Genomic DNA, 24,596 nt, shown 5'->3' on the forward strand with positions numbered 1-24,596 from the left:
GGTGGGGTGAAGTGGCTAGCAGCTCGCGACATACTTTTGAAAAAGACGATCTTGTCCTTTTTAAAAAGAAAAATTGTAGATGGTAATCTCAACCGTTAATATTAGCCCTTGGCTTCTGGTCAGTTAGTTCCCTCCACTGTCATATTCATACCTAGCTGCCGAGTTCAATCAGCAACCAAGCAGAGTAGAACTGTTCACTTTTTAAACAAGGGAGGAGAGGAATCAATTCCTCTGCTTCTACTCTGTTCGTTTCTTCAAGGAGAACAATTCTACCATTACCATTGTCTGCCAATTCCTTGCCTTGTTTCAGTTTTTTCGTGTTGATTTGATCCGTAAACTGTCATTTGACCTAGGCCCTACCTGTCCGTATGTGCTCGCTCACAAATGCACATCTGCTACATCGAATAAACACACCGCAGGGACAGAACAACGAATAAATACACAGGCAGAAAATACGTATATATGATAACGCAACTATCCAACAACCGCTAATATTTCAACAGTTTATTGCAAACCATCGGAGACAGATAAATTGGATGTTGAGCATCTCTTCCGCGATGTTACAAACCAAGGGAAACACGCGAGTTCAGTGTTCAATGGGTTCACACCATTTTTACAGGGTATATAGTTGCACGTTTCGTTATCAAGGACCATATATAGCCCACTGGGAGGTTAAAAAAGATAAAACCAGTGTGCGTTATTTGCATACATCATCAGATTCTGCAGCGTGTAGCCAGCCGATGACGCGGTGACCGCGGCAGCACCGCTTCACTCACAAGATCAGTGGCATACAATGGACCAAGTATATTGGTAGGCGGGTTTAAGGATCACACGACTTCACGTTTTAGGGGGTCTCAGGCTCTGATGATGAAGTATATTGGGCTCTCCTTTCCAGCCGGTAGCCTGGTGTTTGACAGTTTAGCAAACAGATTAAGAAAGAAACGATCATAACAACTCTTGACATGGAAGATATATATGGTGATGCACTGATGCTATGCAACACACACACAAAATGATATTATTGTGAGAGAGATTTTATTTACCATCAACATATGCTACAGGAACGTGCTGAAGCTTTTCCCAATTGGGATCTCCAACTGTTCTGCATGAACTCATCAACATCTCATTGGAGCGACTGAGTTTGAAGCACTCAAGAGACTGCGGCAGCGTTGGAAGCGACCGAATATTCCTGCAGCCCTTGAGGCCCAGGTCCTTCAGTGACGTCAGGTGCTCCATTTGATCTGGCAAGGTGTCCCAGCTGCAACCGAAGATATAGAGTGAACGGAGGTGGGAGCAAAACCCACCAAGTTCTGGGCCAAGTTTTGTGCTGCAACAGTGCAGGCTGAGTGTGTTGAGATACTTTGGGCCACCATTGTAGCTTACCCATCATCCAACTTGGGTTAGCTCAAACCATCGTAGCAGTATATGGTCAGTGATTCGAGAAGCTTCGGTGGGCATAGACCCTCTAGTACCTCTGTCTGAACTTTCTTTTCTTTTAACTCTGCTCTGTCATCATAATTCCACCACAGTTCCAATGTTCTGAGCCCTTGTTTATCGGCTAGGTTGGCTTCAAGAGCTTCCTGCTGGCTTTCAACGTTTTGGAGGCCCAAGATAGTCAGTTTGCCGCAAAGCTGGTTTAGGTCGCTGAGTTGCTTTAACTCGCACCCTTGTTCCTTTCTTACTTCAAATGTTTCCAGCGTTCGAAGTAATGTCAGCCTGCCAATGCTTTGAATTTCCTGAAACGGCACTTGGATTATATGTCGCAAGTTGATGAGGCTAAACATATCTTCACACGAGTCAAACACCAAATCACTAATATTACCAAAATCTAGAACCTGCATGTGGTAAAGCTTGGTCAAAGTGCCTGGTAAAACCAGCCTGCTGTCTGAACCATATCTAGTCATAAAAGCAAGATATCGTAGATGCCTTAGCTGACCAATAGATTCTGGGACTGACAATATACCTTGATCACTAGCTATGATAAGCACCCGCAACTTCCTTAGCTTCGCAAACAGACTCTTGAGGACTTTCTCCTCAACTGGTTTTTTCCATTCTGCACTGTCAATGATGAGAGTGCGCAGGTTATCCAATTTACATATTTTCTCAATGATCAATTCTGAACCATAGGTCTGAACAAAAACATGGCGGACGTCTGGGGGAACTTCATCTTCACATCCTTCCATTGTCCAGTTATCTCCTGACCTTTTCCACTGATTCTCGATTCTGAAACAATCACTTCCAGCGACCTTATCCGCTAAATCAAGCAACAGATCATGAACTATATAAGCGTCCATTTTACTGGAGTACTTCCCTACTTCAGGTTGCAGAAATGAGGCTGACACTAGTACATCAAAGTATCCCTGGCAAACATCTTCCAAATCCTTGCCTTCATCGCTACTTCTAGCAAACCCTTCTGCAGCCCAAAGCTTAACTAACTCATGTCGTTCCAAGTAACGTCTTCGAGGAAAAATACTGCAGTAAGCAAAGCATCGTCTGACCTGTTCATCAAGATGTTGGTAGCTCCACCACAGAGCTCCCATGGTGTCATCCAAGTGGTTCCCATCTCGGGAACTTCTCCAGTAATCAATGTTTGGCCTCATACGTAGCTGTCCTCCAACAATTTTGGCCGCCAGAGGTGATCCCTTCAGCTTTTTTGCAATGTGAGTCACAATGTCTTCGAGTCTTATTCGGTCATCAGCAGCAACGCACACGTTGTGAAATGCATAGTGCTTGAACAATTTCAGGAAGACATCTTTATCTAGGACTGACATGGGAATACATCTCTGCTCTACAGCACCCAGAGCTATCAATGCGTCTTTAGTTCGACTAGTCACCAGGATCTTGCTTCCTGCCTCTCCAGCATTCAGCGGTGAAAGTATCTGTTGCAGCTTCTCATACTGCCTCACATCTCTATTATTGTACCAAACATCATCTAGTACCAAGAGGAACCGTTTTCCATGCAGTTTCTTCTCCAAATTAGTCTGTAAGGTGTCAAGATTATTGAACTGAGGGCACGGGGTCCTGCTAGCGGCCTCAGACATCTGCCTGAAAATGGCATCCACACTAAAATCCTGAGAAACGTGAACCCACATAACAAGGTTGAAATGACCATCCTTTTGCTCACGAGCACAAACAAGTTGTGAAAGGGTTGATTTTCCAGAACCACTGATGCCATGAATGCCGATTACGGAATAACATTGAGCCCTATTGGTGTCTGGTTGAGCATCTTCTTCCTTATCATGAAGCATTGCAACTATGTTATCACAATCTTTATCTCTTCCGATTACCAGAGGTGGAGGCCTCGCCGTAGTGACCGCACCTCGTGAGTTGGCAGGTTTGCTCAAATTAACATTGCTTTTGTTTGGCAAGTTCATCTGTTCAAAAAATCCACATGCATCATTTATGACCTTTTCTATTTTTTCTAGGCTCTGCTTCAACTCGATTTTTGACATGCCACAGTCCTGCAAAACAAAATACCAAGCGAGGAAATCGATGAATGAGAAAATATTTCTACGGATCCGAGAAATATACATTAAAAAAAACTGAAGTTAGTTTTAATTTTAAGCTTGATTAGCAAAATAAGATTATTTTTAATATTATCCAACTCAGTTTTTGTTCGTCAGCTTGATATGGTTGCTAAGTTGTAAAGCCAGTGAGCCCCAAATAAACCAGAAAATCAAAGGTAGAGTTGATACTCCCCTTTTGCAATTATTCTAACATGTTTTCATGCAACAATTTAACAAAAAAAACCTTTTTATGCCCGAGATAAAATACAAACAAATAGAGGCAGTAAAGGACCTGATCTTTCAGGAAGTTGCACTTTTTCATGGCAGACGTCAAGAGCTTCTTCACATGACTCTTGTTGCGTCGAGGCCCGGCCACCTCTAACTTGAGATAGTCATCCTGTATCTGTTTCTCTAGGAGGTAATACTCAACATCATCCAAGATGTCCTCTGCTTCGTAGAAAGCAGACTTAAGATCGTTGAACAGCTGCTGCAGACGATGCCTGTAAGGGCTCTCCTCGACTATTTCCATCACGCGCTGCAGAAGCAAAATCTTTGGCTCCAGTTCCTTGAGCTTCTGCGACGCATCAAAGTTGAGGAGGGAGGAGGCTTTCTTGTAGAGCTCGGAGATGATGGGCGAGGCCACCCACCCAGCGGCTTTCATGGCCCATCCTACAGCGACAGCAGCGGACACCGGATCCGCCATTAGAAGCCGCAAGTCGTCGGGCGATTGGCTGGAGAGTATGCCGACACGAGAGTGAATCCACATGGAGCTCAAAAAAGCAAGCGTAGCGTAGATGGGGTTGATCTAGAGGCTGGGTGTGGGGGTAAATTACCTTGGCCGAAAGCGGTGAGGGTCTGGTCAAATCCGGCGGCTGAAGGTGCTGGGCTGATGGCGGTCGATTCCTTGTGGCGAGGAGATCCGGGACGGCGTTCAGCGGCTGGAGGCGGTCGCCGTGTCTAGGTTTCCGGCAGCGGAGCGGTGGCCGGAAATGGAGTGGCCGAGACCATAGCGCCGCTGCTGCACGTGTGGGGCCGGCCAGAGTGAAGGGAAAGTTTTCTCAAATCTCCAACAGCCTATTTAGAAAAAACGATGCTCGTACATACATATGCACGCACGCAGTCTGTCTCTACGAGCACCTCTCAACAACTGAAATACAACATCATTTTAAGATTGATAAAAGTCGTCACAGGCACCTTCATAATTGACGGGACGCACATCACAAGAAGAACTGAAATAAACCCAAAAAAATGTGAGATATCAAGTTTAAAATTTAAACTCATAAGGGTTGGAGATGTCAGTGTCCTTCTAATCATTAAACCACATATTGTTTCGCAAACGCTTTTTTATCTGTAGAAAGGGTTTGCAAGTAAGGTGCTTTTTTCAAGAGAGCTTCTATGACACTTTATGGCATCTTCAATGTTAACCCGCAAAATTTTCTTCGACATTTGTCCGCGGATAAGGGGGACAAGTATGCGGCAATGTTCAGGAAATCGGTAATCGGTAACTGCTCGATCGGCTAGGGAGTAGGAATTAATCGTGAATCGGACAATTAATCGGTCGACCGTTAATCAGTTAGTTTTTTTCTTATAAATCTGAATCCTGGTGTTGGGGCCAGATTTTTGCCACGCAAAAATGTAATTTAAATGGCCTCAAATGAATAAGTACTCGATATGGAAAAATGTTCAACATGAAAGTTATTTGTATTGGCAATGCGAACAACTTTTAAGTTTTGATGATTTTGATCTGAGGTCATATGTGACATGTGAGTTCAAAAAAACCAAACAGTTATATGAGTGTATGACAACAATGCTCTAAAATATGATATATTCAACAAGTATGGCAACAATCATCATGTGCTTTTGTCTCTAAGACTTGTAATAACTTGATAACATATAATCATAGTTCTTACATTTGCATAACATAACAAGGTCCACAAGTATGCATGACAGTTGACAGTATGACATCGCAAGGTCCACAAGTATCAAGTATGTATGACAATATAACATAACAAGGTCCACAAGTACATATGATAGTATGACATAGTAAGGTCCACAAGTGAAAATTCACAACAGCCATAAAACACAAATAATCATAGTTCTTGACTTCTTGCGTAAGTGCATAATATAACTATGCGGACATGGATGCGGAAAGCCGACCATCCAACTCTACTCGCATACATCTGACCCTAATTTTTCAAAGTTCAGACGTTCAAATAGCCGCATATATAGGCTAAAATAGTTCAAATGTTCAAATGCAGCAATAGTTCAAACAAAAAAAGTTCAAATATTACACTCCAATATTGTCATCCCTCTTAACAGCCCACAGATGCTCAACGGATCTTTCTTCAGTTGCTCGCTGTCAAATTTGTTGATACATTTGAACAAACTCTTCAAATTTGGCTAGATTTTGATAGGAAAGTTCGATAGGATCACCGATGTTTGGGTAAATTGTTGAATATCACCACATTTATGGCTAGGGTACTCCAAAACTACTCCCTCCGTCCCATAATATAAGAACATTTTTTATACTAGTGTAGTGTTAAAAACGTTTTTATTTTGGGACAGAGGGAGTACCTTTTTTGCCAAAAATAACAGAAGACCACCACTTCTTCGGCAGGTGAATAACATATTGCACTAAACGAGTTGTGAACCGCGACTAACAGCAAACCTGACAGGTTGGGCCTACTTGCCGGACCAGGGCGTGGATGCGTAGAGAAGGATGCTAGCGGTGTGTGCAAACAGGTTTGGGCCCACGCACACACCGACCCACTCCCACTCATTCTGTCCCCACGACAGATCTCGCCATGGCCACCATCGGAGCTCTCTGCTCCTTGCCACCGTGAGAGCCTTCCCTCCTGGATGTCGCCTCTGAGTTGGGGGCGCAGCCGGCGGAGATGCAAGCGGAGCCGAAGGACCCCAGCGACGCCGACGACCCTGACCCCAGGAACAGTCCACGGAACCTCACCCTCTTCCGCCCCAACGCGCTGGCGCGGTTCCACTATCAACGCATTTTTGCGTGAAAAAACACGTTTTTTTTCTTTCTCAAGAGACACGGTTTTGCTTCTGTGAGAGGCACGACCGTGCCACTTGGAAACGAAAAAAAACATGTCTATTTTTTGCTTTCGCGAGCGGCGCGAGAAGTGCGATTTTCTCGAAACAAAAAAACATGTTTTTCCTTTCGCGAGAGGCACGGTCATGCCTTTCGGAACGAAAAAACAGGTTTTTTTTTGCTTCCGCGCCGTGCCTCTCGGAAACGATTTTTTTTCTTTCGTGAGAGCAACAGTTTGTTTGCCCGGTTTGTTTTTGAGAAAAAAAATTCGTCAAAACTTATCAACATGGGATCTAATTTTGAATATCTCGATGCAAAGAATCCAACGATGAAATCAGCTCGAGATTTAGACGCATGGTTTAGAAGATAAAACATTTTGAATAGATAAATGAATTAAAAAAATTCTCGTATTGCGACAAATGACACACGTGCAGTACGGCTGAGAGGCTTTTTTTTCTTTGCACCGGCTGGGCCAAGCCACAGAGGACACCAAACGGGCTGGTTTTTGCGCGCCCGTTGCGAGCCAGGGAAACAAACACGCCCCTAGGGTTTTTCGTGTGCACAACCAAACCCGGCGGCGCCCTCCTCCGGCCGTCCCCACTCCCCCCTGCCATCCGGCGCCCTCCTCCGCAGCGCCACCGCCCCGGCGCCCGGCGGCTCGTTTGCCCGCACGGCCGCCCCTCACCGGCGACCCCCCTGAACTTTCCCCGTCTCGGGCAGGCAGAGAAACGGCGATGACGGCCGCCGTCGCCGGAGCGGACGACGAGAGGAAAGCGCAGGCCCTCGTGCGGTAATCCCCCCTCGCTTCCCGCAGAATCGCTCGCCCGGAAAATACCAAGGAGGGTTCACACGGGTTTGGTTTTGTTCATTCATTAACAGGGATGACGCGCCCAAGCTGCTCGCCGCTCTCAAGGAAATGAAGGACGGGCTCGACCTCGTCAGGTCCAAGGTCGAGTCGCTCACCCGCAAGGTACCCCCCGCTTTCCCCCCTCGCGGGCGACCCGTCTCACGCTATGATTCTGATGATTACGCGCGAGTTTAGCCGCCGGAATTCGGGACAACTAGGGGATGTGATTCTGGTTAAGCCGTTGGGGGGCCATGGCGAAAACGAAGAAAATTCTGTTGAATTTTGTGTGGTCTTGTTTAGGAAGAACCTAAACATGGGCATTTAGTTAATCTTGCTTCCAAACATCAGCCTGCAAACATGGAAGCCTAGTAGTAGGCAGGAAGAATGAGCAACAGGGCTGGAAAAGAAAACTACTCTCTCTGATCCATAATACCGTAGTTCAAAACTGCGACACTTATTTTGGATAGGAGGGAGTACTGATTAAACAACACCAGTAGTTAGTGTCTAACTTGCCATAGTTCCCATCATCTCCAAGCCGAAGCACAATATCAATCCAATGAAGCCCAAAAAAACATCTCCAATCAATCAAGCCCTGTTGATTGAGAAAACAGGAGAATAGAAGGGAGCAACAGAAATACAGAACAGAGGGCATGGTGGCCATCACCAGTTGATGTGAGACCAAACATTCTTTCTGCGACCAAGTGGCTCCCTAAGGTCTTTCAGCTAATATAAAGGATAGGGAACAATACATGCACTGGTCAGCAGCTGCTTGCACTGATCCCTTATCCTAGATATTGCATGAATGTCACGTTTAGTCAAACAGATAGCCACTCTATCACATTTTGAATTCTTGAGAATCTATAGGAAGCGCCGACGCACCAGGAATGACATGTGCCGGCAAGCGAAACACAGAAACATGCCCCCCAAGTGCACACTTTCAATCCCAGTTGTTGGCCTTTGGCAGATTCTGCTGCTTCCTGTCTGAAAATGAGTAACATTTTCAGGTCAGATGAGATCAAATCTGGCTGTAAACAATCTTTAGTTTAGAAAACCTAGAAAAGGACCAATCTGGAGAGCTGTATGCACAAACAGAGGTGCAAGGAAGCTACCACCTATTCCAACTGAGACAATATGTATTAGCGTTTTGTTGCCCCAGCTTGCATTTCAAGAAGTAGCGGCGATTAATCTTTACTGTTTCTGCTATATTTGCCAAGTTAAGAGATTTGTTTCAAAATTTACCCATGAGCCACTTTTATAAGTTTCTGGAAACTGCTTGATTTTATCTCTAATAGCCCAGACTTCAGGAACCACATTCACCCCATCACTGTTTATGACTGCATCTCTTGGAGCCCTTAGAGCCACATAATTACTGATCTGTTCCCTGTACTATTTGTCTGACAAGCAAATCAATCAAGTCAACTTTGACATATCTTCCATCCATTCCTAATGTTAGCTTTTGGGTGGGTGGCAAAAACTGACGATTCTGTTCAATTTTCTGTGTGGTGCAGGTTAGGAAAAACCAGCTGCTGACAGGCGATGGCATTGGGTACCTGGAGGCCAAGCACCACCTGCTGCTGAGCTACTGCCAGGACCTCGTCTACTACCTGCTACGCAAGGCCAAGGGACTGTCCGTCGATGGCCACCCCGTCGTGCGCAGCCTTGTCGAGATCAGGCTGTTTCTTGAGAAGGTGTGTGAGCCCTTAAGTGTTGATTGTTAAGCTGCCAGTCTCCATTTATGCAGCTGTCTAATAGTAGATGGTGTTATATTTTCTGTGTGCTAGATTCGCCCAATAGACAAGAAGATGGAGTACCAGATCCAGAAGCTCACCAATGCTGCAGATGGTGCGGCTGCCCAGGATAAGGTGCCAGACGCTGAGGTCAATGTCAAGGGCAGGCAACAAGGCGAGGATGACCTGTTGGGGTACCGGCCAAACCCGGATATGATGGATCCCAAAATTGTTTCTGAAGGACAGGTGAAATTCTCACTAACTGATGTTTTCCCTTATACTGTATGTGTTAAGGTGGTAATGTTTGACTGTTCACGCTGACACAGACACACACCAATCAGTTACCATCAAAATTTGTGCATTGAATTCAGCAGCTTCTTTAGCCCAAACATCAATCAATAAATCTTATATATATTTTGATGACATCAAATTTATCCATCCTTACAAAGCTGTTTTCTGTACATAATATAGTTGCCAGTTGGATGAGAAATCGATATTTCCAGTGCAGTATCCTGCAGAATCAAATTAAGTTGCTACTTAACAACTTCTGATGAATTCGAGATTACACTGTAACTTGGTTTATGTGCCTGGTTTTAAGTGAACTGTATCATAGCATATTGTTGCTTTTGTGGATACTGCTACCCGTTGCTTAAATGCTGCCATATTCTAAGTTTCTAACTGCACTATTCCTGTTAATGACGTGAATATGGGTCACTCTGTTTTATATCAGTAGTAATGATGATTTCATGACTAGAGTTCAATTTACACAGATTTGTTGTGTCTGATGTGTGTACCTGTTTGACTTCAGGGCAAAGATGGTATCTACGTTCCTCCGAGAATTGGGCCAGCTGCCATGGATGATAGTCATAGTAAAGACGCTGTAAGGAAAGAGAAAAGATTATTGCGTATGGCAACAGAGAATCCTTACTTCAAGGAGATGATTGATGATGCTGCTGATAGACCTGAAGAGGTTTGTATATTGTGTCTTTTTGTATAGTTGGCTACACTAAGCTACATCGAGGTAACTAAGTTTTCTGCGCAATCTTGCAGTGGAAGGAAACAGCGGGTGACGAAAGCAAAGAATTTATGGCCTACATGCGGCAGAGAGAGAAGCAAGAGAAGGCGGAAGAGGAGCTGTTCACCCGAGCTCCCGTAACCAAACGTGAAAAGTACATGGAGAAGCAGATGAAAAAGCAGCTTCATGGGTATGTTGTTCCATCGTTCTACAGAGTTTATGGATTTTCTCTTGTGGTACAGGCTTCCCCCTTATAAAGTGAACCCGTCAGCCACATGAGTACATGAAGATAGCTTTGGCCACATTTAGCTGAGCTTGCCCTTTTAAGATCTTTTGCTTTTGCTAACCAACTTATGAACTGGCATGTTTCTGTGTACAGATTGCAAGGCCTGACCGACGGATTCGACCTCGGGATGAACACGCTGCTCGATGGCGAGAAGGAAGACGACGGTGGTTCCAGTGAGCCGCGTAGACAGAGCGCGGGGCGGAGAAAACACCAGAAAGGTGGCAAGAGGAAGCGGCATTAGTTCAGACCTGACAATGACGGTCCTCTGAAATTTTGCCGTGTTCTCAAGCCAAACAAGAGATTTGGTACCACTAGAAACTGAACCAATTGTGAACAGAGATGAATTTTGCCTAGAAGCAGCAGTTTTGTCCTTGAGACGATTGCCGCTTCTTTATCCTCAGCTGTTTGCCTGTGTTCTCCGGTTCCGACAACTTTGAATCCGTTGTGTATGAATAGATGTTCTGTTGAGTATGAGAGCATGATCAGAGAACTGCGAAACTGCACGGTGGTTGCTGATTCCAACATCGATCTCCACGTAAAATTAGTCTGGCCTTAATCTTGATCATTATTGCCAAAATCCACTGGATGTTCCATTTTCATATTGGAAAAATAAACATGTCGACACTCTCTATAGCAGTACAAAATTTAAGCAGTACAATACCCACGTACCCATATACTCCACATAACACATACTCCATTACACGCAACCTGGTCGGGTCGACCAATACATAATTTGAGCAGCACATACTCAATTACTCCTACATAGTTTCTCATGTATTCAAGATGTTCCAAACATCAATCTGGCCCTTTCTTCAACAAGCAGCCGTGGATATTTCCTGCCTAGATTGAACAGTCAGAAGGTCCATCAGCTGATGTTGAAGCTCCCTAAAACAAAGTAAATTTGCAGCAGGATATGCAAGAACCACACTGAACTACTAAATTTGCAACTGCCAAGAACTGAAGATGGCTGCTATATAGGTTAGTGCCAGATAACAGCAGAGCGACATCTTAACAATGGCAAAGCCAAGGGACATGCTGCCGCTGCTAGGAGGAAGGGAACAATGAAAGTTGGATAGATTGAAACCTGGAAGAAACGCCAGAACTGATCGCCCTTTCCAGCATGGACCGTTTGATTTGTAGATTAATTTTTCTCTTTATGTCCGGTGGCAAGGCATGAGTGCATGGTGATGTGGCATGCTACCTTTTGAATCCTTCCATCAAAACTTCGTTACTTTGAACACTGCCAAATCTGGAGTATCGATGTTAATATTGCATTTTCTAAAGCGTAGCGGATAGAGGTGGTGCTGACGGGGCTTCCCCCACTACAAACTACTATATTCAAAAGGTTGATGCGGGTAACAAGGGTAACAACAATATCATTTTTTAGTACTTATTTATCATCAGTATTAAGGGTAAGACTCCAAATGTGTAACCTTTTGTTCCCGGCAAGATAGGAACACATCAGAGATTCATTAGAGTTGAAGAGGACAACATCCAGAGCTACAATAATTGTAGCTGAGGCAACCAGGAGCTAGCCTAGGGAGGTGTGAAAAACATTGATGTTTGCCGTGCTTTCGACAAACACTTATATTCAGTGCTATATTTTCCCGTAATAACGCACGGGCATTCAACTAGTATCTTTGTATTAAGTCTAGTTCTGGAGGATGCACCACTGTCAGATGAAGCTATACCTCCCTTGGCTGGCATCCTCTAGAGCAGTAACATATCTGTACCTAAAAAGTGATTTCTTGTCTGACCCCGCATTGCATGTCCCGTGTTCCGCCTCAAATTTGACACATCTTGTTTTTTGTGGGATTTGTGCCCCCTGCCCAGCTACATGTGTTGGATTTAAGTGGCTGCTGGATCTTAACAGGAGATGCCATCTCAATTTAACATTTCATAGGCATCACCTTGTGACAGGGGTGAGACATGAACTAATGCAGGAACTTCAACCAAATCGTGGTGGTACTTCACAAGTCTACGATACTTCCATGGGCAAAAACAAAAGCTGTAAATGGTTTGTCTGACTGACTCTAGCAGGCATCCTTCTAGTATCTTCTTCGTAGGTAAGGATGATGTGACTTCACTCTGCTTTATTTTCTTCCAGTCAGAAGGAGTATAATCTCAGTGAGCTAAGTTTGCCTTTTGATTTAAATAGATGAAAGGATAAGATACAGCAGGGACGAATTAATGGAGATCCAAGACTTCAGCGTTACATGGTGTGCGGCTTCCACCAGAACTGCGAAGGATGGAATGAAACAAGTTCTGGTTTACTTTTCTCGTGCACTTCAGTCTGGGCATTTGATTAAATAGTGCAGCTATTTTGACTCTCTCACTGCACACTGCAAACTGCCTGACAGTTGTGATATGAAGAATTAGCTTGTACAGTATATGATCCATATACTCTTGTGATACTGAAGTATGTATTCAGTCAGCTTGTCTGTTTTAACAGAAGGCTTTTGTATTATGTTGTCAGATGTGAGTCCATGGGTTCAAACGGTTGATGCTTCCAGATCTAGGATGATTTTGGTCTTCACCATGTGTATGTATTTGCCATTTTGATCACCCTCAACCTTATGGTAACCCAAGGAGAGTCCATGAGGTGCAGCATTTTCCATGTAAACATTGTTCCTGGATGTGGACTAAATGGATCATTTTGTTCCTTCCTGAGTGGAAAACAACTAAGTTCATTCCCCCTACTGGGAATTAAATGGATGTATTTATTCTTTTAACCAGCTATCAGCTAAGGACTTCCAGAAGTAATCCAAGTATGCCCAAAAAGATAAGAAACATGCTGCTAGTCAAGTTTGTATTGTTCATATAACTGTACATACTCTATAACTTCACGATAGACTAACTATACAGAATCAACATCTAATCCTTTGCAAAATCAATGGTTTAGAAAAGCTAAAAAAATGAACATCAGTCAGTATTTACCAGCAAAAAGGCCATGCTGAGCAAGAAACCTCTAGAGTTTCTTAAGCAAAAAACCAAACCTGCTCATCAACCGCCATTCACAGCTCACCAGTACTCCCCGCATGAGCATTTCCCATCTTTCATCCTATGGAACCTGTTGCTATCTCTCAATATTACCTCCCTTCCAGTGGATTTAGAGATATACTTGATTGCAGAATGGCAATCTGCGCACACACGGAGATTCTTAAAGATCCTTATTGGTTTTGTTGGCGATGTAGTAATCAAACCAAATGCCACAGCAATCTTCTCGCTGTGCTGGAGCAGACACTCCTCCTTGAGCTCATCCGACATGTCATGGAACACGATGCTTGTGTCTGGTACGTAGCCAATGTCTTTAATTTCTCTGATCAGCACAGCCAACTTTGCATAGATCTCTTGTGCTTGCGGATGGCCGGTGTCACCAGCTCTGAACTCGTGAATGGTATTTCCAACATGCATCCAACTCAAGCCAGTTTCTTTACTCAAGTTCTTGTGTCTCATCAGACTCCTTATTCTTGCAACTTCGTCCCATAAACCACCATGGGCATACAAGTTTGAGAGAAGGACGTATGGAGCTGGATCTCGCGGCTCGAGATCTATGACATGATTAGCTGCAATTTTACCAATCTCAATACTATCGTAAGTCCTACAAGCACCGAGCAGAGTCTTCCAAATCAATGCATCCGCTTTACAGGGCATTTCATTAATGAACTCCAGGGCTTCTTGAACAAGACCTGATCGTGCAAGAAGATCCACCATGCAAGCATAATGTTCCATCCTCGGTATGAGTCCATGATCCTTCTGCATTGATCTGAAGTATTCCTTTCCTTCTTTCACCAGACCAACATGGCTACAGGCAGATAACACAGCAATGTATGTGACATCATTTGGTTTGACACCGGATAAGATCATGTCATGAAACAATGACAACGCTCGTTCCGCGTGCCCATGCTTGGCTAAGCCACTGATTACTGAAGTCCATGAAATCACATTACGGTCGTCCATTTCATCAAATGCTCGACAAGCATCATCCAAATATCCACACCTAGAATACATGGAAACAAGGGAGTTGCTTATACCTTTATCAGACTCAAAGCCTGCTTTGATTGAAAGCGCATGCAGTTGCTGACCCTTGGTTGGCAACCCTACAGTGGTAGCAGCACTAAGCAGACTAGCAAATGTGAAGGTGCTGACTCCGACGTCCATGCTCTCAATCTGAGAACTCCAAGAGGCATTGCTGCTCTCAGTTCCACCAATATCAGAACTGGTGGAAAGTATGTTGCTTTCATAAAGCTGGTCGAACGCCTTTCTAGCCTCCACCATGCAACCAGATTCAGCATACATGCTGACCAGAGCATTCCCAACAACGTTTACATTCCCTATGCTGGTTTTCATGACACGGGCATGAATCTGTCTGCCTGAATCTTGATCAGAAAGGTTTGCACAGGCCTTAAGAAGACTAGAATATGTGATGTGGTTTGGTTCGATGCTCTCATTTAACATTTCGCAGAGGAGTTCTATTGCATTGTTTTCCTGTGCTCCACATTGCACATATCCTGATATCAGTGCTGTCCATGACATAACGTTATGTGTGGGCATTCGTTTGAAGACTTTCCTTGCACATTCCATGGACTGTTCCATTTGCAATTTTGCGTACATGTCCACTAGTCCAGAGCTCACACAAGTATCAGAAACCAACCCCAGCCGTAGTACTAGAGAATGCAGTTGCTGCCCCAATCTGACCGATCCCTGCTCTGCGCATGCCGAAATCATGCTGCTCATGGTGTATCCGTCGGGCTCAAAACCATCTTCTAGCATGCCAAGAAATAATTCAACCGCCTTGCCTGCACACCCGCCTTGCACATACCGTGTAATCATCAGCGTCCAGACGACCACTGTCCTCTCAACCAACCCATCAAACACCTTCCGTGCTGCCACCAGGTGTCCGTTCCTCGCAAACATATCAATCAATGCGCAGCCCACCGACACGTCGGTGCCCCAGAACCCCGTCTTGAGCGCAAACCCAAGGACCACGGCGCCAGACAGGCGAAAGAGCTCCCCCGGAAAGCAGGCACGAGCCGCGGCACAGAGCGTGAACGCGTTGGGCCGGAGCCCCGACTCGAGCATCTCGCCGAGGAGGAGCAGGGCCTCCTGCTCCGCGCCGTTTCGCGCGAGGCAGAAGGCCATCGCCGTCCAGGACACGAGGTCCCGCAGGCCGCGCATTCCGTCGAACACCCTGCGCGCGGCGCTCACGTGGCCGCACTTGGAGTACATGGTGAGGAGCGAGTTGGCGACCAAGGCGTCGGTGTCGAGGACCTCGGTGCCGAGGAGGCGGCGGTGGAGCGCGCGGCCGAGGCGGAGGTCGCCGGCGCGCGCGGCGGCGGCGAGGAGCGACGCCGCGGCGGAGGCGGAGGGGGTTTCGGACGAGAGCGCCTGCAGGTTTGGTGTCCGTGGGCTGAAGTGGCGATGAGGGGTCTGGATTGGAGGTGGCGACGGTGGGAGCCCGGGGGGAAGGGCGGCCAGGGTCGAGGCCATGGCAGCACCGGCGGGAAGGGAGGGAGAGGGCATCGGCGTTGATGCCGGCCGTTGGGCAACTGACAGCCGTCCCGCTCTCGGATAAGCTCGGAAATGGACTGCGGCGTCGCGTTTTTTTTTTAAGGTCCCAAAGGACCCCGAAACTTTAGATAAGAGTAGCACCCAGTGTTGCAAAAATGATGAAATTCTCGACATAATTCAGCCTTTAAACGAAAATAATGTTGGCGTAAAATGCTGAAATTGTTCACCCAGTGTTGTTTACTTATTTTCTTCACTCCACGGCATAACACTTTTGTTTATGCCAGCCAAGAGATATTTATTTATTTATTGTTTCGCAGCCCACAATCCCTTTTATTTATACCGCAACGTAGCCTCTTTTCAATTATGCCAGTGGGAAGACATTTGTTTACTTTTTGTTTCGTGGACCAAAATCCCTTTTATTTATATTATCGGGGTTTTTCGTTTCGCATACTATAATCCCGTTGCCAACTGGGATTTTTCGTTTCGCAACCCACAATTCCCATTATTTATGTCAACTGAGATTTTTTGTTTCGCAGTCCACAATTCCCTTTTATTTATGCTGACCGGGATTTTTCATTTCACAACCCACAATCCCTTTTGTTTATATTTTTCCCCAATCCACAATTTTATTTAGTTATTATGCCAATTGGATGATTTATTTCTTTCCTACCCACAACTCACCCTCCATTAGTTGATTCACATACTACTTGTTAATTTTCATACTCACAAGCATATATAAATTGGTGAAATTAGGTGTAAAGAAGTTAGGTGGGACTTGTAACCTGTTTTTTTTTTGAGACGAACTCGCAAAGCTTTATTAATGATCTGTCACGCTTACAGGGACGAAAGAAAGTTCTCCCGGGTGGTCTAACCAAACATGGCGACCGGTCCCAAGAGTTAAAGCATGCTTTGCTAGTTTGTGCGCCTCGACATTCGAGGTTCTAAACTCGTGTCTAAATAAACAGGAAATAAAACTACTAGAATGCTCCTTGATCTCCTGCACTACTGCACCATAAGCCGAAGATGTTCCTCGCTGTAACAAACTTGTTTTATAAGCATGAGCGGAATCTATGCAACTTGGCCCAAAAACATAAACGTCGCAGTGAGGCCCGATAACATCACCGACTCACTTTCAATTACAATATAACGGATTGCAGGTTTTGTTTCCACAAATATCAGGAGATTTCTGCAAAAGTATATGTCAGACCAAGAATATCATTTCCCTTTATTAGTAGGTGTAGATTCAATATAGTACAACCAGAAACAACATCACAACAAATATGAAAATACAGAGCATCCCGTGAAAAATGTAGAAAGGACCCCAAAGAATTGAATCATAACACAATCAGGTCCAAAGGTGTGATGGTTTGTGGCCTTTGGAGATTGATAATTTGGTTTGTATGATTTTTGCGAAATTATATAGGTTTTTCTTTTTCAAAGATGCCATAAGGGCTGCAACGCCTGCATGCACACGTGCGCACAGGGAGGCTGAGTCATTCATCATGCAAAACGTCTTTCGGTATTCCAATTGCCCCCTTCATCATCTATGTGCTGCAACACCACATCTCGGAGGGGGATTCCATTAAAAACCACGTTGCCCTGATGCATGGATTCTTGCTACAAGATTTTTTTTCTAAAATGCATCGCATTCATTTTATAGGAATGGATTCTTTAGGATTGCGTCCATATCAACCTAATTCTAAAATTCATAGCATTATATGTGTCCTCATGGAAAAAAAATCCAAGGCTTAGATGGAAAGGGCATCATGATTCTTTACTTTCCTAAGAACAGAGCATAAGTATGCATCACACGATTGGCGATTGCACTATTCTCCAATGCCACTTATCAGAAATGTACACACATTTTGACAAAACAAAATGACAAGAATTGGACATGCTTATGCATCACCCGATTACACTATTCTCAACTGTCACCTATCAAGCTATCAACATAGTGACATGAGAGGGAAGGCACATGTGGACGTGGGCCGTCGGGCACGCCGGAGTGAATGGTTCAAAGTGGCAGCTTGAACATCTCGTCTCCTCTCGCGACGATGAGCTTCCTGCAGATCCACCCGATGTGATCGTTGTCTCTGTTAACTTCACAAAACGGCATGGGTTTATCTACAAAACCGACGGCGACGAGCAAATCAACCAGCGCGGCGCCACTTGTCGCTTCTTGATTGACTTTGGATCAAACTGTCACCTTCCATGACACGACACGACACATTGTCGTCGCCCAACAGAATAACGGGATTGGCACAACGCGGAACAAAGACCGACATAATTCGGGAGCTCACCGACGGATACAGCATCACGACGTCATCATCCGACAACAGAGGATGTTGGGTGGCGGGATGGAGTTTTGCAAGTACCTCGACTAAACCATCACATTCTCTCTGCAAATTTCTGGGCCTGTGGTGCTTTTACCTCAAATAAATAATTTATTGTTAGAGGGGAAAAGCATAAAAATACGTCCACTTGCTCTCTGCCTTTTCCCGATCAGCAACCTCCTCCCCTCCCCTCATCAAGGGTTTTCCTCCTCTCCTCTCCTCTCCTACCCTTCGCCGCTTCACCGCTGCTGCCTTCCCTCCCTCGCAAGCCTCCTCCGCGTCGCCGCCGCCCGCCCGTCGGATCCGCCATGGCTTCCGGTAACTACCTCCCAACGCCCCTCCCCTCCCCTCCGGTCCTCCCCGCCCTTCACGCGCTCTTCGCTCGATTTTCCCGTGCTCTCCCTTCCCGCGCCGTTCCATGGCCCCTCTTCGCCGGCTAGCGGCCAGCCGCTAGATCCGCGGTAGGGCCCGTGGTTTCCGGGGTTCTAGTTGCCGCGGCGTGGGAACCGGAGCGTTCCGCGCGCGCGGCTTAGATCGATTCCAGGGGATGCGGCATGTGGCCGAGGGGAACTACCTACTAGTCGTAGTACCTAGTGTGGTCCGTGGAGTGGCGGGTTCGGAGTTCATCGTGCCGCAGGGCGAGGGCAGTTATGGTTTTGTAGGTTTTGGGTCGATTCTGTGAGAACATGGCAACGAGGGTCGTTGTTCTGTACTTTGATGGCACCAGGACTCTTCGTTTGTCGATTGTAAATGTGAAGCACAGGCAGCGTGCTTGTAATGCCTAGCTAGATGTGCGCTTCTACTTCGCTGCTCTTGCTGTTGCTGTGCAATGATGAACTGATGATGAACAGGACATGCCTCGGTGCAAATCATGAAACCATTTGCTGCTGGTATAGGGTGTAGCCTGGCTGCCTAGGAGTTTGCTGTCTTAAGATAATTGTTATAATTGTAATTTTGTTGAGCATGAAATTGTCATTCATTTCGCTACCGGTTAAGATACTTAAATAGCCCTTGTAACTTGGTTTGTGTCATTAAGACAGAAACACAAGCAATGGTAGTTTGGCATTTATTATTATTTCTAATGCATAATTTGATAGCCTCTGACGTGCTCCCCTTTCTATCTGCCGATTACATTTCAGACCAGAACAAAGATTCAAAATCGGAGGGGCTGTCTGAGGCAAAAAAGGGGGCTTCCCCAACAGCTGGTGCAGGCCTTCCCAGTCCTTTTGATTTCTCCAACATGAGCAGCTTGCTCAATGTATGTTTTCTCCCTGTGCCCTTAATATGTTTTTCAATTATGGACTTGAAATGCTTTTTGCTCTGCTGTGCTAGATTCATGAAACATATCCTCCTTTGTGCATTACAGCAGTTCTACTTTGTTTTTCTTGTATATATCTAACTTTCATGTTGTCACCTGAAGGATCCATCAATAAGAGAGATGGCTGAGCAAATTGCCAGCGACCCTGTATTCAACCAGATGGCTGAGCAGCTTCAGAAAAGTGCGCAGGGTACAGGGGAACAGGGTGTTCCAAATTTGGATCCTCAAGCATACATGGAAACCATGACACAAGTTATGCAGAATCCTCAGTTTATGTCAATGGCGGAGCGTCTTGGGAATACTCTTATGCAGGTATCACATTTTATTTCCTCGCTTGTCACCCAAATTTTATGCAATGCATTTTTTTTCTCAAGTGTTCTCCTATGTATGGCAGGATCCTGCAATGTCCAGTATGCTTGAGAACTTGACTAGTCCAGCTCACAAAGAGCAGCTTGAAGAGCGAATGTCCCGTATCAAGGATGATCCGTCTTTGAAGCCAATTCTTGATGAGATAGAGCGTGGTGGTCCATCTGCAATGGTGAAGTAGGTATTGTGTGCGAGTATGGATACCTGATTACAGCTTAAAGTTGCTGAGATATTCTTCTTTACTTCAGGTACTGGAATGACCCTGAGATTCTTCAAAAGATTGGCCAGGCTATGTCATTGAACTTCCCAGTAGATGCTGCTACTTCCACTGTACTATCTGGACCTCAAGAAACTGATGAAGAAGGCGAGGATGATGATGAGTCCATTGTCCATAACACCGCCAGTGTCGGTGATGCAGAGGTAATTGCGTCAAAGAATATTGATAGGCCTTGCCTTCTAATTCTTTTCTGCTGCTAGTTGATTTACCAATTTTATTGGTATTTATCCATGTCAGTATCTTCATAAGGATGCTCTGTGCTACTTAGTGGTTAACATTTAGTGTTTACCACATTTGTCACTATGCAACCATTTTTTGGTTAAGGAAAGGCATGTATCTCCAACTAGGCTCACAAACTTTTATTTGTGTGGCTAAGGAATGCTCCCCCTCCCTTGATGGTTTTACATCATGATCAGGCTTCTTTGGTTTATATAGCCTACAGGCACTGTGCTTGTAAAATGAGTCATCTAATCTGTTTATTTAAAGGCAACTCACAAATTATCCTGTAATTTATGTGGATCCTGAAAATGGGTCCATTCTCAGATGATTGCTGTTCTTTGTGGTAGAACTATCTGAGCTTGAACAGGGCCATTTCTCACTGGATACCATAGCCTTGTTTTCTTTCTAAATGGGATTTCCCCTGAACTTGCGTTAGATGTGGTTTGACTTCTACCATCATCTTTTTACTTGCGCCTGAGGAAATCTCTATATGATATTGTTGTACTTATTTACTATTAAGTGCTGCATTGACAAGTTGAATACGACAACAGGGACTGAAGAAAGCATTAGATGGTGGAGCAAACAAGGATGAAGAAGATGTGGAGGGAAGAAGGGCCTTACATTTTGCATGTGGATACGGCGAGGTGCGTGATATGCTGAACTTTTGTCAACTTAAATCAATGATCCAACATTCAGACCAATTGAGTATACCCTTATACTGTAGCATATTTCCACATCTGGCCTTTCCTGTTATGTCACTTGTAAGTTTCAAATTCCATGAGTTGATAAAGAGATATGGTTCAGTTGACTTGTTTCTAGTCATGGTATATCTTATTGCAGCCAATTCAAGCAGTATACTTTGTGATTTGGTAAATTGTTAATTTTTTGAAGATATTTTGTTTACAAGGTCCTTATTAACATTTCCTAGTCCTTAGTTGTTGAATTGTAACTTGGAACATAACAACTTATATACTACTACGAGTTCTCACTTCAAGGCCACCTGTGTTTTATTATTATCTGTAGTATATGTTACTAGATATCTTGTTTAGCGTGTCCTGCATATATTGTATAAAAAGATGTTGATTATCAGCAATTGATTGCATCAGCTTGTGTTTTTCTTTTTTCAGTTGAAGTGTGCAGAAATCCTTCTGGAGGCAGGCGCTGCAGTTGACGCACTGGATAAGAACAAGAACACCCCACTGCACTATGCCGCTGGATACGGTCGGAAGGAATGCGTGGATCTTCTCTTGAAGCACGGCGCTGCTGTGTAAGTGAAACCATCTATTCTCTCTCTAATTAACCAGCATAAATCTCGCTCACGTTCAACTGTTTCTAAACGACTGCAGCACGCTCCAAAATCTGGACGGGAAGACCCCCATCGAGGTGGCCAAGCTCAACAACCAGGACGAGGTGGTGAAGCTGCTCGAGCAGGACGTGTTCCTATGAAGCAAACCCTCAGACCCAGCGCTCATCGATCCTAAAACTCTCCCTTGGTTCTGGACTCTCGGCGGTGTCATATCGTGGCGTGGTGTTGATTGTTTCCCCTCAGTTTTACTTAGTCGGTAGCTCTCGCCTGTAACCTGTGTGGCCTTGCGGTGCTACTCAACAGAGTCCCATCTTCTTCTCATTTGTTTTGATCCTGCTGTGCAACCCTGTTCTTGGTCCATCTCCATGCACGGGGGATATGGGTTCGCTGTGGGAGCTGTCAGGGGTGATGATTGCGTATATACCCCTGTCGTGAATATTTCTTGGTGTTGAAAATGATATCGCAAGGTGCAATTTTTGTTTAATCTGTTGTTTAGGCTGGCTGCTTCCGTGTTCTTCATCTTTAGAAGATCTTTGTGAGTCCTGTAACACGAACTCGGTTTCAGACTGATTTTAGAAGGCGATTGGAAAAAGGCACGAAGGCGAAACAAGTCAACAAGTGTGTTACTTGCTGCTTCGTTTAATTCTGGAGTGGTTCCCTCTCGCTCTCTCTCCCCTGCGACAACTGTGGGTTGATACATCTTATAGGGTGAATATCAGGTGATACCATGACTTGTATGCTCCCATGATACTACTAATTTGACAAAGTTGATTTTAAATGTTCTGAAAATTCCAAAAAAAAAAAAACCACGGATGTTCGCAAAACATGTGTCTACGGTCCCTAAAATATTTAGATCAAAATTCGAAATGCATATTGAGAAACAAAAAAGACAAATTCAGCATAATAGTGTCAATAAAGACAAAGGGATGAATATTGTCACAACCTAAATTATTCACATCCGTTTTTCTTTTGTTTCTCTATATGTACTTTGAATTTCTGATCTAAATTTTTTAGAGTTTGTAGACATATGTGTTCTGAACATCCACAATTTTTTCAGATTTTTTCAAAACATTTAAATTTGACTTTTTAAAATTGGTATCATGGGAGCATACTAGAGGTGGTATCACCTACTGGCCATCTACATGCCATGCTCTTTCCGGCAGCCCACCTACAGGCCATCTCTACGCTATGCTCTAACCACGCCTCTCTTCTCCTTCAGGGAACCCCACCTCATATACAAGCGTCAAGCTTTTAGCCGCCTCGCTAAGACGCTTAAGATCTAGCAATGTCAGAAGGTGCGCGACATTGAGACGCAGATCTTGATCTCCAAGGAGATCATTTGGCAGCTTTGACAGGAATCCCGCTTGTTCACTCATAAGGAATGCTCTATGCGCTGCAATGTTAAGAGCAACTACATAGGTCTCCTCTCGATCCAAAAAAATTGAAACGAGGCATCAAAGCGGGCTCACAACCATTTGAACTGCGGATGCAAACACTAAACTTTTCCGCATCAAAGCAAATGATTGCGGAAAGAAAAGTTTCATCTAGTCGCTCGAGGACTACCAATGGGGTCGCCATCACGCAAGAGGACAAAGAACTTGCGCTCCACTCCCATTACAGTGGGCACCTGGGAACGAAGTCGCATTGCTCTGTTAAAATCAACTGGGAGGCCCTTGGCTACCAGCGACGTGATTTGTGTGACCTTGATGCTGACTTTGATGCGGACGAGATCAAAGAGGTCGTGTTCTCCCTCCCCTCTGGCAAGGCGCTCGGCCCTGGTGGCTTCATTGGGGCTTTCTTTAAAAAGGTCGTGTTCTCCCTCCCCTCTGGCAAGGCGCTCGACCCCAACGGCTTCATTGGGGCTTTCCTTAAAGAGGCCGTATTCTCCCTTCCTTTTTGAAATGAGGATCAACTCTTTAACGAGGACGAGGTGTATGAAATGTTTGGTCCCTTTATTATGTTTGTGACAAAATCTTTACAAACTTCTGTCATCTTTCACCACCTAGCGAGTCTATGCTGGACTCACGCCGCACCCACATTCAAGCGTCTTTTTGTCTTTAGAAAATAGGACCAATGGTAGTGTCCGACTAGAATACTGTACTGTCGCAAACCTTTCGTGAAATACATCTTTAGTTCAAAAAGGCATGTCTGAATTGTGTTTATATTTTTATTGTTTCTACCTGGATTCTTGCATGAATCTTCTTTGTTCTACTTTAGTAGATGTGTCCTAAAGAGAAGAGCCTCATTAACCTACACCAAGAAAAAGAGCTCGAAGCTGACGAGGTCGTAAAACGAACGATAAAACAAGAGCGCAATGTGCACATCACAAACTCAGTTTTTGGGAGGTACTAAAAGAGCGTGTTGCTTCACCTAAAAGAAAAACATAGTTGATGCAAAAAAAAATGCTTAGTGCTAATGTATAGCACATCCCCCATCGAATTAATTTATACAACATTTTTCTATATACATTCGAACACTGTACACTTTTTTTTGAGGGGGTTTATAAATATACTGTACATACTGTACATATTTTTTCGATGCTGTTTGCGTCCATGCCGGACGCGAAGCAGGTGGGCCATCCCGTTCTTTTAAATCGGATCCATCTTATCTCCTGCGGCGGTATGGTTTTTTTTTCTATTGTATCGATCTTTTTCTTTTTTTGATTGAGAATATTCTGTTGTATCGATCGAACCACCCGTCGTGGATCCTCGCTCGGCACACGCGAACCGTCGGATCCGGCCCGTTGCCGATCCCACCACCCGCCTGCCAGTCCACCCGGGCTGACCGGGCGTTGCTGCGAGAGAACGGCACCGTTATTTTATCAGCCGTTTATTAG

The 24,596-nt window shown here is 44.8% G+C and overlaps 4 protein-coding genes across 5 annotated transcripts; 2 read left to right on the plus strand and 2 right to left on the minus strand.

Moving 5' to 3' along the window:
* Nucleotides 1–532: 532 nt before the first annotated feature.
* LOC119302268 (putative disease resistance RPP13-like protein 1) lies at nt 533–4,272 on the minus strand. Its single transcript, XM_037579309.1, is given in 5 exon segments — nt 533–903; nt 1,044–1,377; nt 1,379–1,405; nt 1,407–3,461; nt 3,799–4,272. Coding segments are annotated over 5 exon segments (2,949 nt in total). The 3' UTR covers nt 533–844.
* A 2,817-nt stretch (nt 4,273–7,089) lies between these two features.
* LOC119302272 (neuroguidin-A-like) lies at nt 7,090–10,870 on the plus strand. Its single transcript, XM_037579312.1, has 7 exons — nt 7,090–7,345; nt 7,435–7,525; nt 8,911–9,090; nt 9,184–9,375; nt 9,938–10,099; nt 10,180–10,334; nt 10,524–10,870. The coding sequence occupies exons 1-7, from the start codon at nt 7,290–7,292 to the stop codon at nt 10,669–10,671; spliced, it is 984 nt and encodes a 327-aa protein (XP_037435209.1). The 5' UTR covers nt 7,090–7,289; the 3' UTR covers nt 10,672–10,870.
* On the minus strand, nt 8,074–16,003 carry LOC119302269 (pentatricopeptide repeat-containing protein At3g49170, chloroplastic-like). 2 transcript variants are annotated; one of them, XR_005147440.1, is made up of 2 exons: nt 13,368–16,003; nt 8,074–8,383 (listed from the first exon to the last, which is right to left on the minus strand). XR_005147440.1 is itself a non-coding variant. In XM_037579310.1 (2 exons), the coding sequence occupies exon 1, from the start codon at nt 15,951–15,953 to the stop codon at nt 13,452–13,454; it is 2,502 nt and encodes an 833-aa protein (XP_037435207.1). In that variant the 5' UTR covers nt 15,954–16,003; the 3' UTR covers nt 10,987–11,270; nt 13,427–13,451. The 2 variants fall into 2 exon arrangements, 1 of the variants encoding a protein (XP_037435207.1); XM_037579310.1 differs by lacking the exon at nt 8,074–8,383 and adding an exon at nt 10,987–11,270 and having other exon boundaries at nt 13,427–16,003.
* Nucleotides 16,004–18,447: 2,444 nt separating this feature from the next.
* On the plus strand, nt 18,448–22,255 carry LOC119302270 (ankyrin repeat domain-containing protein 2A-like). Its single transcript, XM_037579311.1, has 8 exons — nt 18,448–18,592; nt 19,414–19,532; nt 19,695–19,904; nt 19,987–20,135; nt 20,207–20,378; nt 21,006–21,098; nt 21,582–21,721; nt 21,801–22,255. Exons 1-8 carry the CDS (start codon nt 18,583–18,585, stop codon nt 21,898–21,900), a joined length of 993 nt encoding a protein of 330 aa, XP_037435208.1. The 5' UTR covers nt 18,448–18,582; the 3' UTR covers nt 21,901–22,255.
* The last annotated feature ends 2,341 nt before the right edge of the window (nt 22,256–24,596 follow it).

The sequence above is a fragment of the Triticum dicoccoides genome, chromosome 5A (genome assembly GCF_002162155.2).
Source record: "Triticum dicoccoides isolate Atlit2015 ecotype Zavitan chromosome 5A, WEW_v2.0, whole genome shotgun sequence".
Taxonomy (NCBI): Eukaryota; Viridiplantae; Streptophyta; class Magnoliopsida; order Poales; family Poaceae; genus Triticum; species Triticum dicoccoides.